This window comes from Netta rufina (genome assembly GCF_964035555.1).
Source record: "Netta rufina genome assembly, chromosome: 2".
NCBI lineage: Eukaryota > Metazoa > Chordata > Aves > Anseriformes > Anatidae > Netta > Netta rufina.
In genome coordinates, this window is record NC_140124.1 from 20553284 (window position 1) to 20572628 (window position 19345).

At 35.1% G+C, this 19345-nt stretch overlaps 1 protein-coding gene across 1 annotated transcript in view; it reads right to left on the minus strand.

Moving 5' to 3' along the window:
• MALRD1 (MAM and LDL receptor class A domain containing 1) overlaps positions 1 to 19345 on the minus strand; it is a gene marked incomplete at both ends in the record, with an annotated part of 250210 nt that overhangs the window by 52330 nt on the left and 178535 nt on the right. The window contains 2 exons of the mRNA XM_084281876.1: positions 1169 to 1444; positions 17026 to 17227. Of these exons, the coding sequence (XP_084138002.1) occupies positions 1169 to 1444; positions 17026 to 17227 (478 nt within the window). The remainder of the gene's footprint in view (positions 1 to 1168; positions 1445 to 17025; positions 17228 to 19345) is intronic.

Sequence of the window (19345 nt, forward strand, 5' to 3'; positions counted from 1 at the left end):
TAAGAGGTGTGTATTTGATCTTTAGGGCAATTAGAATTTTCACATGCTTTTGGGGCACACAGACTTTAAAGCCTCTTAGAAAATCATATTTTTCACCAACAAAACCATGTATACAGATAGGCTGCAAAGTCCATGCTATGTATACAGAGGCATTTTTAAAAGAAATTGCTTGTGTACTGTATATTCCTTAGTTATGATCTAAATGATTAAAGAACTGTAATTTCTAGCTTACTGGAAACTGATATTTTACTATTTATATATTTTATTTTTTTTTTTAGTCCTAATCAGGTGAAAAATAAAAAGTTAAAAAAAAAAAACAAAAACAAAAATGTACAGAATTAAAAGATTAGAAAAGAATGCTCTCCTATGTGTAAAAAACTATGTAGCTAATTATTTTGGCTTTTTTGTAATGAAACATCTGGTCAAGCACTGATACAGGCTTCCTATAGAGGTGGTGGATGCCCCATGTTTATCGGTGTTCAAGACATTTAGACAATGCCCTCAGTAATGTACTTTAACTTTCGGTTAGCCCTGAAGTAGTTGGACTAGATGGTCTTTGAAGGTCTCTTCCAACTGAATTATTCAATTTGGCTTCAGTTCATCTGCCAAAAATGAAACATTCTGAAATGGGCAGATGCTCACTTTTGTGTCTATCTGAAACTTCATGGTGTCTTTTTATAGTTACAGTTCAAAGCCTGTTATTCTTGTTTTATTGTAGGCCATTCTCCTTGGTCAGGGCACAGATTGCTGCTACTAGATGAACAGACTTGCTTTTGAAATCCTTGAAAGAACAGGAGTTCTGTGAATGGTACTGAATTGCAGAAATCTCTCTGTCATATTGTAAAGACATGAGGCAATGAAAATGCAACTCACCAATCTATGGAAAACAGTGGAAATGCTTTCAATTATTAAGAGAAATACAATGCAAACATTTTCAAGCATTTGTCAAAGTTGATAGCCAGGGAGTAAGAAACCATAAACAAAATTGTTTGCAAATGTAGAGTGACTCTCCAAGTAACACATTATAGGCAATATAAACAATGTTTTTTCTTGACTAGGGAATAACGAATTCTACACTACATTATGTTGCTCTTTTTTATGTCACTGTTTTAGGAAAGAAAGTTAGCATGGTAGTATAGCTATAGCTGTAGCAATAAAACCAACTTACAGCAGCCAACTTCATCTTCGTTAAGGGGGCAGTCAGGCACACCGTCGCATATCAGGAGGGCTGGGATGCAGCCTTTGGAAGGACACAGGAACTCCATTTGTTTGCAGGAGTTTGGAGACACAGTGGAAGGGGTCCTTGTGGGACAGTACATTTCATCACTTCCATCCACACAATCTTCAACACCATTACATTTTGCATCAAGGGATAAACACTGCTGCACATATGCACATGTGAACTGGTTACTGCTGCAAGCTGGAGGTCGTGGATCAGCTGGTCCTGCAAGGAAAAAAAAAAACAAAGCCGAGAAAGGAATATTTATTGGTTATCTTCTTTCAGTAATCACCTATACTGCTTCTGAGAGGCAGTATAGGCACTGTTGGAAAGGCAGCTGATTTTGAATACAAAATCTTTAAAAAAGGTGAAATAACTTGTATAAAAGCAGAGGCCCTAAGCATAGAATACTGTTAAAACACCCACTTTGTCACATTGTACTAACTACATTGCTGCTGTTGCAGTATTTGGCTACTAAAGCTCAAATCCAGCATTTCTTCTGATCCCATTATTGCTTCTACCATGTTTGTATAGAAAGGTTAATAACAAAGTATTACGGAAACTTACCGGTATCAGGAAAAGGTTAAAAAATATTATTGAAACCCCTCAAGATCTTCCTCTATTTGTATATTGAATGGATAAAAAAATATTCAAAGATATTCATCATATACGGGTATGATCAACAAGAAACTTATTTCATACAAAGCTGTTATCCATAGTAATGTCTGAACTTCCAGAAAAGTAAGAAACAAAGATTTTTTACTAATAATTTATTATCATTTGGATTCCGTAGCTTTGCTTGACTTGATAGGGAATTAAATCAAATGAATGACTAGGTAACATTTTCCAGAGCACAACAAGACAAAAAATATTTTTAAATTTAAAAATTTAACTTATTCAGACAACTGACAAAGGAAGAAGTGTTCCATTTTTGCTTGCTGGAAAAAATACCAGAAAACAAAACAAAACACAATTTTCTGCGATCATTTACACAAATTAATTGAAGACATTTAAGCTCCCCTTTCTTCCTACTAAAATCACTGCAACTGAATGTTACCAGTAGAAACATCAGAACTATTCGTGAAAGCTGAATTCTAAGAAACTGTTTATGCTGACCTTATGTTCTTCCCACTACCAGTGTCTCCCAGGGGAGAAATGTAACCTTTTTTTTTTTTTTTTTTTTTTTTTTTTTTTTTTTTGATGTGTGGGGAAAGGAAAAACAATGTCTAGAATTTCATCATGTGCATTTAATCTTTTTCTAGGTCAATTTGTGACAGATGAGTAAAGAAACTATTAATATCAAAATATGAAAATCATAAGTAACAAGGGAAAGACAAATTTATGACACCACCTCTGAAAAAGATAGTATGATGCTGAAGGAGAGCAGATCAAATGCAAAAGTTCATGGGTGGGTCTTAGCTTGTCTTTTGAGAAAGTGCAAGCCCTCTGACCTCAGAAGTCAAATGCTACAGCTGCATGAAGACACGACACACTGTAAGGGGATACATGGATTTTTGCATTATTTTGCTACTTTTAATCCAATCAACATAGGATTATGTACCAGGATGCAGTTTTACAGTGAACTGTGGTGAAACATGCTCTGTTTCTAAAATAATTGCATCATGAATATCAACAGTATTTTGGCCAAAGATGAGTTGATAATATATTCAGATAAACTGAATATATAATATTAGTTTACCATCTTGTCACTAGCAAAACAATTACAAGGAAGAAGAGCTCAAACTCTGCTGTATAACGGTGACCCTTACAAGCTTAGCAATCCTTTATCTTCATGTTGAGTCAGATAATCACAAATGAATAGCTTCATACAATATTCCTGATATCATTTTATACTGATAGTATAAATTCATGCTGCCAGAAAAGATGTATTTCATACATTGATCATAATATGCACATAAAACAACAATAATGGATTTTGACACAGTAAAAATAATAACCTACTGATTTTTTTTTTTTTTTTGCTTGTTTGAATTCAGAATTAAATCATAAATCCCCTAAGGGCATGTACTTTTAAAAGGGATGAAAAAGATTACATTCATGATGTGTTCTATAAATGTGTTACTCAAAAAATTACTTTCACTTTTCACTTATGCTACTTCAAAAGGAATATGAAAGTTGTCTCTGATAGTTAATTATAGAAATTTTAATAACACATTGAATTTATTTATAAAAGAAGTTAATATTTTATTTTTTTTAACTTTTAGTCCTATGTTTTAGCAAATCTTTTCAAAAAAAAAAAAGAATTATTTTATAATCTTAGTTTGTATTTTCTTTTTAAAAAATAGTGGAATTGTGATATTAGATAACTATATTTTTCTTTTGTTACCTCTGACTCTTTTCATCATAGTACCTAGGAAGTATTTAAGAAGTGAAAATGACTTAAGCTGCAGTCAGTTCCGCTAAGGGATGCACTTCTGCATAGTTGAGTTTTAATTTGCCTGGGCTTGTTCTGTTACAGTGGAAATTAACCCCACAAAACTTCTTATCAAATTGCAGCTATACTGCTAATACATTTCCTATGGTCACTTATTGCAGGAACAATTGTATTTATAAAACATTTGTGAGTATTTTTAACACAATTTGTTTTCCTATAACTGTTATATTCATTACATGTTTGCTAGTAGGTTTTTACCTGATTTTTTTCTGCAATAAAATTTTAAATTTATTCTTAAATCAATAATGCTTGAATGTGTTGTTACAAATCTGGTCTTGTGTGCTAAACTATCTTCAGGCTTTTGTAGCACTGATTTAGCCTTATAATCTCAATCATAAAAAGTACACATGCATGTAAATGACCCCTTACTAAATTCAGTAGTTAAGCAAATGCTTGAGTGCTTTATTAAATGGGGGGTGATTATTATTTTTTTCTGTCATGATTCCCTATTGTTGTTAGAAAATAATGTACAGAAACAAATTCTTCCTGACTTGCACACCAATTACTTTAGTGTGCCGTATTCACCAAGAGCAGTGAAGACGTCTTTATACTGAATTAAGTTACATTAGCGGTAAGGTTACCAAGGGTCTTGTTAACTCTGTTTTATGTTTTCAGTACATTCATAAACATTCAAAGCAATATCCTGAAATCAGCAAAATCATTTTGGATCATAAATAAGATGGGAACATACCTCAAAGGCCACAAGAATATCACCTTTTTTTACTAAGTCACATTACGTATTAGTTAGTTCTTGCCTACTTGGTTTCAGATTCACTATCAAAATTGCTCTGGACAACAGTCTATAAATTGTTATGATTGCTGTGATCTGCAAAAGCTGTACGCCTTAGTTCAATCTAGTTTCCTTACATAAAGTAGGCAATATTTTTTCTTAATTATAAATTGTGTCTGCTTTAAGGAAATTAAAATTTATAAAACATTCATTAGTATTTACCTAACAGTTAAAACTGACTAATTGGAAATATAAAAATCTAGAAAATCATTAACTAATTCCAATCTGAAAAGAAATTGTAAGCAACATATTGTTAATGCAAAACTAATTACTTGCATTTAAAGCTGCTATCTACGTAGCCATTTATATTAGGCTCATTGTTGCAGTATCTACTGTTGACATGTTTCGTTCTTAACAGTGGCAATATTCATTCTGTTTCCTTGCTACAGGGAAGATTCGAACTAAAAGGTTTGCAGGGAAAAACGAGCTTGCACTAATGAAAGACTCATAATAAATATCTTTCACTGTCCTGAGTTGCACTCACCTTGCTCAGCCTTAGAAGTTAACTTTCAATTTCAGCATATACTTGAGTACTATATCCAGTCTGTAGATATATATGACAATTATGTAAACAATAGAATCTTTTTTTTTTTTTTTTTTTTTTTCAGTACGAATTAGGCTATCCATCTGTGGGGCTCATGGGCCATTTCAGTAACTTAAAATCATACGATTCAACAGTTGCCTAACCCTGGCATGCCAGAAAAATATTTCCCTCACCTTTCACCAAGTGTGGAAAAGATGTTCCCAATCCACCACTCATCTCGTTAGTGTTGTGTGGCTCTAATTTTCAAACCACGTTCAGGAGTGGGAGAGATATTGTATAGGTTTCTTTTTTTTTTTTTTTTTTTTTTTTTTTTTTTATCTATTTGAAGCTGTTTAAGGATTTGGAGATAAATCTACTGACAGTGGTGTGTTCTAAGGAACACAAGATAAAAGCTTAGCTTTCTGTATCCAAGCTGCATGATCACCGAAAACCAGGACTGGAGATACTCAGGAATACTTTCAGTATTATCACACAGATGAAAAGCAGACTAATCAAAAACAATTTCAGAGAAAACACCCTCTGCTCTTTTGAACACTGTGTCTGGATTTAGATCTGCAAGAAAACAGCAGCAAATTGTTGAAGTTTCATTATAGCTAAGGAATCATGATTTTTTAAGTAGCAAGCTCATAACACGTATTTATTTATTTTACTTTGCACTTTTTTTTTACATTTATTTTTATGTTGTATATGGCAAATAATCAAAATTAAAGGGTTTTAAAAAGTTCATATACATTCTACTTGTACACCATAAAAAGACATTTTAATTATGAGTTTATTTGGGTCCTAAAATTCTTTGTGAAAATTACTCATGCAACTGTGTTTGGTGAGTAATAACTTAAGGACCAAGAAATGCTACCCTACCAGCATTCTCACACATCAAAGAGAAATTGGGTAGCTGAGTGTGGTGGTTTCACACTGATGGCTGGCTAAACTCCACCACACTGCTCCCTCACTTCCCTTCCTCAGAGGAACTAGGGGAGAAAATACAATGAAAAAGCACTGAAGGGTTCAGATAAGGACAGAGAGATTGCTCGCCAATTACCATCGCAGGCAAAACAGACTCGATTAATATAAGTTATTGTCTATTACCAAAAGACTAGACGAGCAAGAAATTAAAAGCAAACTAAAAACACATCCCCCCCCACCCAACTCCTTCCCCTGAGTGGCACAGAGCAAATGGGGAATGGGGGCTGCAGTCAGTCACTAACAATTTCTGCCACTCCTTCATGGTCACTTTCTGCCCCTGCTTCAATATGGGGTCCCTGCCACAACATGCCATCTTTCCTGAACTGATCTTGCAGGGGCTTCTCACAGGCAATAGCTCTTCAAGAACTGCTCCCACAGGGCTCCATACCATGGGGTCCATCCATCAGGAGCAAACTGCTCCAGCACAGGTCCCCCACAGGTGGCAACTCCCCCCAGACCCCCTGCTCCTGTGTGGGCTCCTCTCCACGGGCTGCAGCTCCGGCTCAGGGCCTGCTCCTGCAGGGGCTCTCCATGGGCCGCAGCCTCCTCCAGGCCACATCCACCTGCTCCACCAGGGGCTCCTCCACGGGCTGCAGCGTGGAGATCCGCTCCATGTGGGACCCATGGGCTGCAGGGGGACAGCCTGCTCCACCAGGGGCCTCTCCACAGGCCTCAGGGGAACTGCTGCTGTGTGCCTGGAGCACCTCCTGCCCTCCTGCTGCACTCACCTGGGGGATGCAGGGCTGCTTCTCTCAGAAACATACAAACATACTTAAATTACATGAAACAAGACCTCCATGATATGCATTTATTTTGTCTTCCTTATTCAGATACCAAGATTCCTGCAGAGTTCCTGCAGAGTCCTCCGTATATTCATGTATCATCTATTAACAGTGAATTCTAATTAAGACTAGTAGACATTGGCATTAAAATCAACATCAGAAAGCATGAAATAATGTTACCACACACTATTATGCAGCATTAGCTCAGTTGTGTGAGAGCTTGCTCTAAAGTCCATTTAGGCAAATAGGCAGACATTGATTTTAATGGGTCTTGCATCAGACCCTTGAAAACTAACAACCTGTGTGATACATTTGCATAAGTAGTTTGCCTACTAAATCTAATAAAAACTGCAGACCTATTAACAGTAGCTAAAAGAGTCAAAAATAACCCCCTCCAACAGTTTCCATTAGACAAGAGTATAAATTAATTTCAGACCCAATCCAGTGCATTAATTAAGTTGAAGTAAGTGGCAGTCTTCACTTCAGTACATGCTGGATCAGGGCATGAAATCAGCCTATTCAAGGTGGCTGCAAGGAAGCAACCTTATTTAAAAAATAAATAAATGCACTGAACTCGTTCAAATACTTTTAGAAGCTGTCCATGAGTCTTTATCTATGTAAGTAAGGCTTCTGCAACAAAATAAAATGTACATGTATGTGGGGAATTGAGCATGGATAATTGAATATATAGTTCTCTTTCTCACTTGAGAATATAGAAGTATAGGGCAGGGTGCTGGAAAAGATCCCAAAAACTCTGTTACAAAGCCAAATTTAACAAATCCAGAACTTGTCCCATTGACATCACAGTTTTATGTATCTGTGCAGAATGTATTTTAAAGGAACCTTATTTGCATAAGAGAAAACACATAAAGAACATGCTGCTAGTAAAATCAAGCTATACAATTTCCACTCAGAGATCTACCACCATCTATGAACAGCCATAGCAATATTTATGACATTTCTGCTAAGAGCAGTCCAGAAATTGCAAGCTATGCCTGTTATCATAATGTATTTATTAAGAGCAACAAAGAACTGGAGAAACTGTGAAGCTTTAGTTTCCAGCAAAGTGATAGGGGACAGGCTTAGAGTAGAGAAAAGAACAACTAATTATCAGGACAATTTTCATTGATGGAGCCGTAACACAATGTTATGCTTTTTTAAATTTTTTTTCTCAGCCTAAATTCTAATGAAAAGCAGTTTGTACAGCTACAAATTTTTCATCACCTAATAAGAATCTCCTGAAGAAAAACTATGTTAAACTCTTCATAATTTGATAAATCTGAGCTTTACTCTAGATGACAAGAAAAGTAAGTCTTACTTAATGAACAATCTGAGAATTTTCTTCTCTCCAACAGTCTTGTGAAAATAATTATTTCCAATAATGTTTTTTAATGAACAAACTAAATTTAAAGCATCACCTCTCTGATCTGAGTCTTCTTTTTTTATTGTTGTGCATGTGTATGTAAATAAATGAGACTATTTTAAAACACTATTAATAAATCCAAAGACTTTTAATTTCTTAAAAAGCATCTAGCTTGACTCAGAAGATTTCAATATTCTGGAAGTATAAGAATGCAGGGAGAAACTGTAGAATTTGGACAAATATGTTTATTGATGCATGATACAATTGCATTCAGGACTTGCCACTAGTTATGCTAGTTTATGTTCTATAATTGTCTCATCCTAGAAATATTCCCTACTTCTCTTCCTATGAAATTTGCAAAAAAATTGTGGCTTCACTGCCAGCTAGGCCTGTGCACAGGAAGATACTGAAATAGACTGAAGAATCTCTCTAAGGTGCTGTTCTGCACCATATCTTTTGTTTCTCTTTAAAAATGCAGAAATGCCCTATCTCTGCCAAGCAAAGAGGATCTAAACCACATTCTTATTATTTTCAGGGAGAGACTAGTTAACTAGAGAAACTATTCACAAATATCCCCAGTCCTCTCTTGCTTCTCTCTTCCAGTCCTTTGACTCCCCCAGCTTTCCCTGAATCATCTCTTGCCCTTGAGGAAAGAAACTCCCTGAGCTCTCAATCTGAGAGAGATTTCTGCTTTACTACAGCATGAGCAGACAAGCTAACAGTGATTCCCCTGGCTCTGCAACTTAAAGAAATCAGAAATTAAGTCTCCTCTACAGAGTTTTTCCCCATGATCTAATGCTGTAGTACGAGCAGCTCAGACAGTTAACCATTCCAGTGTCTCCTACAATCAGGCTCTGGGAGTTTCAGAGGTGGATTATCAACTCCCTCTAAGCTTTTGTCAGATGAGCTCTGTTCTCCTGCAGAATTTTCTATCACTTCACATGCACACATGCAGAGTCTTCACTATGGCTTTTTGGGTTGATAGATACATGAATGAATTATGAATTCAGGTGTGAATTATGCTATGAGACCTAGTGAAATGATATTTACTTAAAGAGCCCGAGAACATTTAAAGTTATCTGTCAATGCATGCTTTTTCTAGGCTGATTATTAGACTAGTTTGGCCTATAATACTTTTGCTGGTCTGCCAGTTAAGTAGAAACATTATGTCAATGTTGTATTTCGCTTCTTGTTTAAATTCAAGATTATTTATTTTTCTGACTCTGAAAAGCAAAATTTTGGAGATGCCCAAAGATATAGACATTATTTTGTCACTGTCTTTTTAGTTGGCAGTTTTGTTTTAGTTTTAGATAGCATCATGCAATAGACAATAATTATGGAAGTAATTATCACATATTTTTGAAATATTTGGGCACAGTAGCTATAAGGTGTATAGAAAACCTCGTAACAAAGATAAATAACTCTGCATTCAGAGAAGTACTTGAATAGCATGCATGCATAGAACCAGAAATTCAATTATCTCTCATCTCTTTCTCTGTATTGAAGGAAAAAAAAAAAAAAAAAAAAAAAAAAAGCAGAGGAAGCAGAGGGTCTTGTGAATAAAAGAATAAAATAGGCTTCAATAATTTGATTAAAGATTATGTCAATGTATATGAACACAGATCTTGTTGGAAAGCGAATATAAGTCTGTGGCAAGAAGAGCAGAGAAAGGTTTATAGATGATCTGGATTCAAAGAGTGTGTTCCATGAAACAGAAAAAAAAAAAAAAAGAAAAAAGAAAAAAAGAAAAATCCTCAGTATATGTTGGAAAGAAATGAATAAATAACTATTAGCCAAGATGTTACAGAACTAGAATTTTGCTTTGTGGTGTCTAATCTGAAATGACAAGGGACTCAATTTCTGAAGAATGACTACTCAATATTTTCTGAAAATTAGATACCTTTAGGATAACACAGAACAATTAAAATTATAGTAGCTCAGAGCTAACTATTAGTGTATATATACAGACCTACTATAAGTAGCTCAGGCAAAATATCAGGGGAATCAGCACATGCAGTTCTCCTTCTGTTATATTCTTCCCCAGACATCCATCCTTAGTTGGCTACTACTGGGAACAGGTTATGGTACAAGCTGGACCTTTTTCATCTGATGACTGATCTGAAGTTCTGAACATGTCTGTCCTAAATTTTAGGACTAAAATACAATTTCCTTTGTCAAAGCTCTTCATTGCAACATTATCTCCCAGGGAAAGTTAGAAAAGACAATCCATAGGAATAGATCCACCCACCTTTCATGATGATGGCTCAAAGAAAGTGCAGATTTAAGTTTCTAGAGTATATTAGGTTTTGGGGTAGTGAGAAGCTTTTTGGGCTTTTTTTAATTAAAGTATTAGTTGGCTTGGGTTTGCACTTGTAATTCACAGATTCTGATATGCTTTTCTTTACAACAAGTGAAAGCTTGCTCAAAGCAAGGATTACTTAAAACTTTTGTAGCAGGTCTGGTTTGTATTTTTCTGCAAAGCAATGGGAAGATTTGGACACGTTATGGCTTGTCAAAGCCATCTTTTCACCTAAGTGAAAGTAGTCAACAACCACTGATTTTACTGTACTTGATCACCTACATGGCAGATCATAGAATCATAGAATATCCTGAGTTGGAAGGGACCCTTAAGGATCATCAAGTCCAACTCTTGACACCGCACAGGTCTACCCAAAAGTTCAGACCATGAACTTTTCAGATCTCTGACCATTTTGTTGTTAACCTGTGTGGTGAAGTCAAGAGCCATGACAACATTAGACAAAAGAGTATTTCACACAACTCTGGGAAATAACACTGAGTTTTAATTCCACCATAATTCCACCATAATAGATGGCACAGAAACAGCATGTTCTGTCTGTACCGACTGCTTTCTATTATTTGAGTTACCCCTTTATCTCCAATGTATCCTTCCATAATGCTATTTCCTGTTGTACACACGTCTTCCAGGTGAAAATGAAGCTGCAGTAGGGTACAGGAGGATAGCTGTAGCACTGGCAGTCCTTTCTCATGTATTAAGCTAATAGGTTTAAATATATTTTTAACATTTTGTAGAGGAAAGAATGTATGAAAAAACAGAAGTAGAAAAGGGTCTACAATAAAATTATTATAAAAAGTAGTTCATGAAACAGAAAAGGTAAAATACTTTAGAGCATTGAGCAGGAACAAGAAGTTAACTATGAAAGAAGGCAGAACAAAAGCAAATGAAAAATACAGTGTTAAGCAAAAGTTGAAGAGGGGCAACAGAAACCCATTAAGATTTATTTTTCTTCAACTTGTTAGTTATTTCACTAAATAATGTTGATACTGAACTGGTGACAAACACTGAAAGCTTGACTAATGGTGGAAAAGCAAATACTGTTTTCTCAAACACTCTGGAGGCTAGGGTGCTGGATGATGTTTACACTTCTGTTCATATCAGTGCACCCAAATATTCATCCTAAAGTATCAACTGAGCATGTCTTTTTTGTTTTGTTTTTTAATAAGTGAACACAATGTGCTTATTTAAAGCATTACCAGAATTTAGAACTGCAAGTATTAAGGAAGTACTAGAATTTCTAAGTATTTAGAAGTATAAGTTCACAAAGAAGCATTAGTAGAAGACTTCACTTCATGACAGGCCGCAGAAGCAGCCAGTGATGACTTTGTAGTGAGATTTATGTTCTACCTGCAGACAGTCTCCACAAACACAAATATTTTGCTTGGGTGATCTTTGGAAGAGATCACAAAAGCAAATATTTGTCTTTGTTTATGACAAAACGATGAATTGTCATGAGGCATAAATATTTAAAAACAATTAAAGTAGTTCTATATGCCTATATTTTATTAAGAAAGCCTTAAGATCCTGCTTTTGGTGCATAGAGGTATATGTAATTTATGAGTGTTTTGAGGGACCACTAGCACTTGAAATATTTGGGTTTGATGGGACTGGAAATGATGGCCACCTCAGCAATTGTAAATGGAGAGAAAGTTGTCTCCTTTCTTCTGAAGTTCTGTAGCTGTGTAATATCAATCTCCAAGGTAGCATCAGTCTGTTTAATTAAAAATAATTATCTGTAGAAACTGTGACAAGCCAAATGCAGATATGGCAAGCCAAATGTACTATATATGAAGAACACTTGATAAACATGCTATTTCATGGATGGAAATTTGAATCAATATTGTGTGTGTAAAACATGCATGTATTTATTTATTAGGCTTAATGATTCTGGATTATCAGCCAGATAAATTCTTTAAAATATATTTATTCACTTCCTGAGAAAACTCTCCAAAAACATAAAAGCACTGGAACTAATATCTCAATATTTAAGTAACACATACATTTTTCTTCCATTTTACTTCTTCAATGAGTGAAGAAATATATCATTCTGATTTATGTGAGTGGACTAAAGTTTGCATGTTAGGCATCTTCATAATGTTTTAATGTTAACTTGGGGATATAAATTCGGAAAAAAAGACTAAGAATTTCTGTAATGCCTCCTATTTTCAGCTGAATTACAAGAGAAAAATATTTAAAATATCTGACTCAATACTTCAGTATTCTTGGTCCATCTGAAACAAGGAATGTAAGGGTATTTTAACTTCTGTTGTTAAAAATAAAATTATTAAATAAATTAATCAAAATTCTAAACAGTTTAAAATTAAAATATATTTAGAAATGGGTTACAATTAAGTTTTGCAGTCAATAAGGTTCACTGATTCCTGTATTAATTTTTTGGTTTGTTGGTGGAAAATATAAAGACTTTACAAACATTTATCAGCAGAAAATAGCTGACCTTGGAAATGGTAAGAGTACATCTCATTCAGCTGTTAATGCTGAACTATGGTAGATCCTATGCTACTGGCAGCTGGCACTGCACCTTTCTCCATGCACGAGCATCAGCTACAAGTTACTTCTGTGGAAAGCCGGAGACTAGCTTGATCACATTTTGTTCAAATGTTCAGAAATATTCTTCGATCTGAAGAAACTCATGGCTAACGATGGCTGAATAGTTAAAAAAAACAAAACAAAACAAAACACAACTCATCCGAATTAGAGCTGCTGGTAATGCTTTAATGCTTAGAGCTCCCAACTAGCTAAATTGTGATTGCTTCTATTTAGAACATGTTGCCTGAGGAAACCCAGAGTAATTAAAGAAAAGCTGAAAAATAATAATACAGACGGGAGGAAAATCTTCAGTAGCAAAGCTATCTTCTGAAAGAAATTATTCTACAAAAAACCTGTACTGCAGGTATACATGTACACACTTCCTTGGGCTAAGTCTTTGAATAAACATGAAGAGCAAAAATCAAAGCAGGTCTGGAAGCAGAGTAGGTAAACTTTCCCACCATTTCTACTAAAGCAAAATGCTCTTGCTCAAACGTCTGCAAGAACTGCATACTGAACTCCCTTTACAGGGCAGTTATTTTGTACTATTTGTAGGACATTTCAAATTTTACGGTCTCAGTTTTTAAATCATTAGTGAAAAATAGAGCCACCTCCTGAGTAGCTACTCTTTGGCAATCATGTCTTTGTCTTGATTAAAATGTCACAGTTCTGTTCTTCCTCCTGAACAACTGGATTTATTTAATTATACGGATTTTCTGTGGTTCTCTCACCTCTTTGCAAGCACAGATTTGGCCTACCTAGCCAGAAAGCATGACTAGGAAAGGACAGTTCTTTGCATCACAAAACTGTTAGATAAATCAAAATTCAGAACACATGGAAGTAATATAATGTAAATATTATTTCTTATCTGATGATATATCGAGTCACAAACTCACTAGGAGATTGCCTTTCATTATACAATTTATTATTCCTTATTATTGTTAGACTGGGGGAGAAATACACACCTGGGGCAACAGAAAGAGTAACTATAACATTAGAGGAGGCTGGCTGCCAGAAGAAACTGGCAGAATTGTCAGGGTGCACATACCACTGTGGGGTGGTTGGAGGAAACAGAGAATGTTCAAGATCCTTGAGTTCAAGAAGTGTTGGACAACACTATGACTGATATGGCCTGATTTTCTGGGTGGTCCTTTGGGGACCCAGGAGTTGGACTTGATGATCCTCGTGGGTTCCTTCCAACTCAGGATATTCTATGATTCTATGAGAATGTGTGGGGAATATGAAATTAGAAGGCCTGAGAATGGATGACTGGCTAAGTGGAGATGACTGGAGATGCATTAACAAAATTTGGAATTCTGGAAGTGTCAGGATTGAGCAGGATGGATCTGGGATATTTAACACAAACTGTAGGTTACAAATGGAGCTATAAAAAAATATTGTAAGGATAGAAGGCTTAATACCCTAATTCCACACAATGAGCTTAAATGAATAGAAGAGAATTTACAACAGACTATGGAAGAGAGATATTACATGACAGGAATTAAAAACCATGAAAAAGACTTCCTGCAACTAATGTATGTTAATTGATTTATTTCCAATAATCACTAAATGCTATATTATTTTCCGATAATGACTGTGTATATTCAGAAAGAATTTGTTAATTTGTAGGAGAAGAAGCAGTTGAGAGGTATCAGAATACACGACCTTCAGAACTTCAGAAGTTCTGTTAACCAAATTAATGCAAGTTAGGAAATATCTCTTTTTGGGGGGTGGAGATAGGACAAAGGGGGGGGGGGGGGCAGTATTTTATTCTTCATTCATTTTAATATCCATTCATTTTGATATCCTTTATTTATGTAGGGGGAGGGAGGTAAGTAGAAACAAAACCTTACCTACGCTGTTTTTAGGGTAATCTATGTCACTTTTGGAAGAGCATAAAAAAAACAAACAAACAGTATTTCATACAGAATTTGTGTAGAGATCTGACTTATACCATAAAATCAACATTAAAATGTGTGCTCCAGTTTCTACACAAGTGAATGAAAAGACGAGTATCCTGCACCTAAGTTAAGCATGTCCACAAAGTTCTTTTTCAGATAAGAAAACAATATTATAATGCAGAATACAGCAAGACTACTATTTCCTTCTTTTAAGTATTGCAGCTTGTAAGAACTTATTCCAGACTGCTTGCCAGCTTATCATAGAAAGGAATAAGTTGACCCCTGGAGACATCTGTCTGTTCTGCAGCTGGACAAGGAGCCTAGATAACCAAATAAGACTATGTGATTTATTTTTAGGTGGCTGCATGTAGATAAGATGATTTTGACTCATATTGGTTACATAAGTAAACAATTTAGTTAATCATATTTGAGTATTTTTGAATCATATTGGTTACTTCTATATAATTATCAATATAGCTAATAAGTTTTATGATATACCATATTTTCAAGGAGTACAGAGTATGACACAGGTAGATACTTGGAAGTATTCTACAATGGGAAAATCTCTGAAGCCAATCAGAAAATATTAATTCATAAAAATTACATTATTTTTATAGTTACAATTTCAAGATACCTTAGCATGCATTTTCCAAGGAAGACTTTTTTCCTCCCTCTGAATTCATGATTGTTCATAATAAATTGCCAGAGTACCATAAAAACAGAAAGTTGCTTTATATACGTTATTGGAATATAGATCAAAATATATCATTTGACATTTTCACTTTCTGTTCTGCTATATTTAGGCATTTCCATGCATAATAATTCTTAAGGTATGATTAACAGAAGTTATTAAGACAATAAGGGTAGAACGAGCACTTATTTATTTATGTGGTTTGCAGCTCATTGTAGTGCATTCCAAAATAATATTTTCCTGAACCTACTGGTGGGAAAATAAAAACTTCTGTTGATATTGAGATGGAGCAAATGCCACCTAAATTACTTGAACATATATTTCATTTGAAGCTTTAATCGGTGTGTGGTTAATTCTCCAAGGATCTGCTTAATCATCACAGTAAGAAAAACTGTATTGAACAGATTCACAACTAATTTATACACAAGCTATCCTATCTGAACAGTAAGAGCTGTATAAATAGAAGTGTCATTCAAGAGCATTTTTAAAACATCTGTATTACCTTTTATTTAGCCATAATCATTTGTTGTTGTTTCTTATGAATGAAAATCTACACAGAAACTTTCTGATTCTTCATTCGCTCCCCCTCTTCCTTTTCTCCTTAGGAAATGGGATGGCTGATATTCCTATCAGAATCCCTATTCACATGCATACTTTCTTTTTTAAAAATAAATATGACATTATAAGGTATTAGAATTTAACTCATTTTCTTTACAGAGTTAAAGTCACTTCATTTGTCTAGCAGAATTTATATTATAAACTCTCAAAGAGCTTGATGACAAGGTAAGTTTGTTATACTGAGATATTTGATGAAGAGAAAAAATACAAGAGTTAATCATTTTCTTTTTAAAATAATTGTGAATCACGTTGATACTCATAAAACCCTTCCATCTCAAATTATGTACTACTTTGACTATTTTCATACAACAGAAAATTGTTACAGTTGAGCAATGATAAATCCCTCTTGAACATGCTTCATAAAAATACTTACAGGCCCTCAATGCCAGTAACATACTGAGTTGCTATAATTAACGATACATTCAGATGCAAGTTTTAACACAAAACTGCCTTTTACAATCACAAGCAAATACATTTATCCACACATTGCATACAACCAACAAATAGATAGGAATCACTCTGATAGGTATACTAGCTCATTTCCTTTAGAGGAAAAAGCACTACTTAGAAATCTGCCATGTGTGTTATATATGATAAATTTGATTTTCTCTCCTTTGCACATTTTTCTTTCCTTAGAAAGCACACCATTGCATGATCTTGCGGTTATTTCTTTTTGCTATTTTTTAATGTGATAAAAATATAATAGAACTGCAGTTATTTAAAAACGTAAAAACAAGATTTTGTATCTACAATACATAGAGATATGAAATGTTCCAATTTTCTTCTTCTTGAAAATAAAATGGATATTGTAAATATTTGTGTAATAACATACCTCCATCCATACACTCTGGGGTGAAAGAAATGTCATCAAGAGCAAATTCTGTGGGTTCACTCTGCCCCACTTCAGCTTCAAAAGCAACTCTGAAAGGGTTGTTACTGGAGAGGACCACGTTTGCATACATCCATTTGTTTTCTTCATTTCTACTAGAAGACCACATTAGAATATCCATTCCATGTTCTTCAACGGTGTATACCTATTGACAATGAAAGTGATGCAACTGAATCAGCATTCAGAGACAGAGGAATGAAGCTAGCTGGAGTAACATAGCCCAAGCCAAATAGCGCAGCAAGCAGTTGAAGTACTACTGACCTTCTTAAGTAAGATTTAAATCCACACCTGCACCTTTCACCTTTGCTAATGTTAGCTCAGCTGCGAGTAAAAAGGTACTCTTAAAAAAAAAAAAATGCTAATACAATCACTAATTGGAAAACCTACAGACTGATAGAAGCTAATGAGTAAGGACCTAACACAAATTTCACCTGAACATTGAAGAAAAGACTCAGAAGGTTCTAGAGCTATCCTTTCTTCTCTAAAGGGTGACCTTCTTATAGTTGTTAGGCTGATTTTCCAGTGACCCTGGGGTTCATGTTCCCACTTTAGTGCCTCAGTTTAACAATGGGACACACACACACACAAAGAAACAAACAACATACAAAACCTTTAAGTCTGAAGAAAGTTATAGACTTAAATTTATAAATAATTATATGTATATTACCTACCTTTGAGTCTCCCAGACAGCCTGTTGAGACAAACAAGGTAAAAACCCAAATGACACAACGAACCACATGTTTTATGGAAGTTGCTGTATTGACCAAAATATCAGTAATTACTTAATACTCATGTACATTGTTTCTGTGTTGGAGTAAAGGAGAAGTAAGAGGACTGACATACAATAATCCAAATTAGGATCCAACTTAGTCAAGCCTGATGTTCTGCTACAGGACTGTGTAACAGCACTATCCAGCATCAATATTCTAAAAACCAAGCTGGAATACAATGAGAAGTGTTGAGAAGAAACAGACAATTAAAGCCAAAAAAACAATGGATTACAATAGAGTTCAGATAAAATGTGAAGCCCAAAATGTCTGTTTCTTTATCTGGGGATATAGACCCAATACTCTCAAAGATTATGCCCACAGAAAGTGAAAGATGTATTCTTCAGTGAGGTTACTTTTGTCAGTGAGGGTCTGAAGCATCTTCTGAGTCAGGAAATATACTTAGTGTCTACAAGATTTTTGCTGACCTTTTCAGAAGGATACACATAATGCAACTGTTGGGTAAGGAATAAGTATGCCACTAATAGTGACATAGAAAGAAACAGGAGCATAGTTTCTCTTCAGCAGAACATTTACACATGTACATTTACACGTGTACAAACCCAGCAGCACATGAAAAGTACAGCAAATTCTCATAGATATAAGTTCCCTAGAGTCCTGGAGAGTTACAGCTCTGTAATGCTTAGTGTCGCCAGAGACTCCAACACCTCCCCACACACCATCCTATGAATTGTTTACAAGTCAGTCTGGTAGTGAAAACAATTTAAAGATGAAGGGGGAAGGGAAGGGGGGAAAGGGAAAGGAAAGGGAGGGGAGGGGAGAGAAAAGGAAAATCTACCAGCCTGAGTAGAATATGTTCAATCTTATACTGATCTAGTTGTAGGCTAAATTCCATCATTTTAATTTACAAATAACAAGCATGTATTGTACTAACTAGGCATCGTCTACTGACACCACTTCTTAGAGTGCACACACAATCTAAATCATAAAGAACAGGAATAAGCATTAGTAAAGCTATCACATCATTTACTGTGGAGTGAAAAGCTCAAGAGTGAAAATATCCCAGTACACACTTTATGGTGATTTTAAAAAGAATTTAGCATGATAATCTCCATGATGTAAATGCATGAGTGAAGCTTTTATACTTGTTTCTTGGTGTTTCTCCAAGGTGCCTTTGCCAGCTGGTTCATTTGTAGTCCATATGTGAACAGTATTCTCTCACAAAACCCATTTTCCTGCCTTAAAATCATGACTCAGTTCTAATTCACCACAGCATGTCCCGTGTGTTAGAGACTCTTGAATTCCTTTTTCAGCTTCTATCTCAATCTGTGGGTGGGGAAAGTGCATGTACTTTTGAAGGTCACAAAATACACACTGCTATTTTCTACTTAGTCATCAGCAGTTACAACTCATGTGGCTATTCTATACCCTCATGCTGACTTTCCAAGATAACATATCATCTTCCTGATCTTCCCTGACTTTAGCAGTTGGCATGCTGGAGACTACTACTATGCTCTGTCTAGAAGGTTAATTAA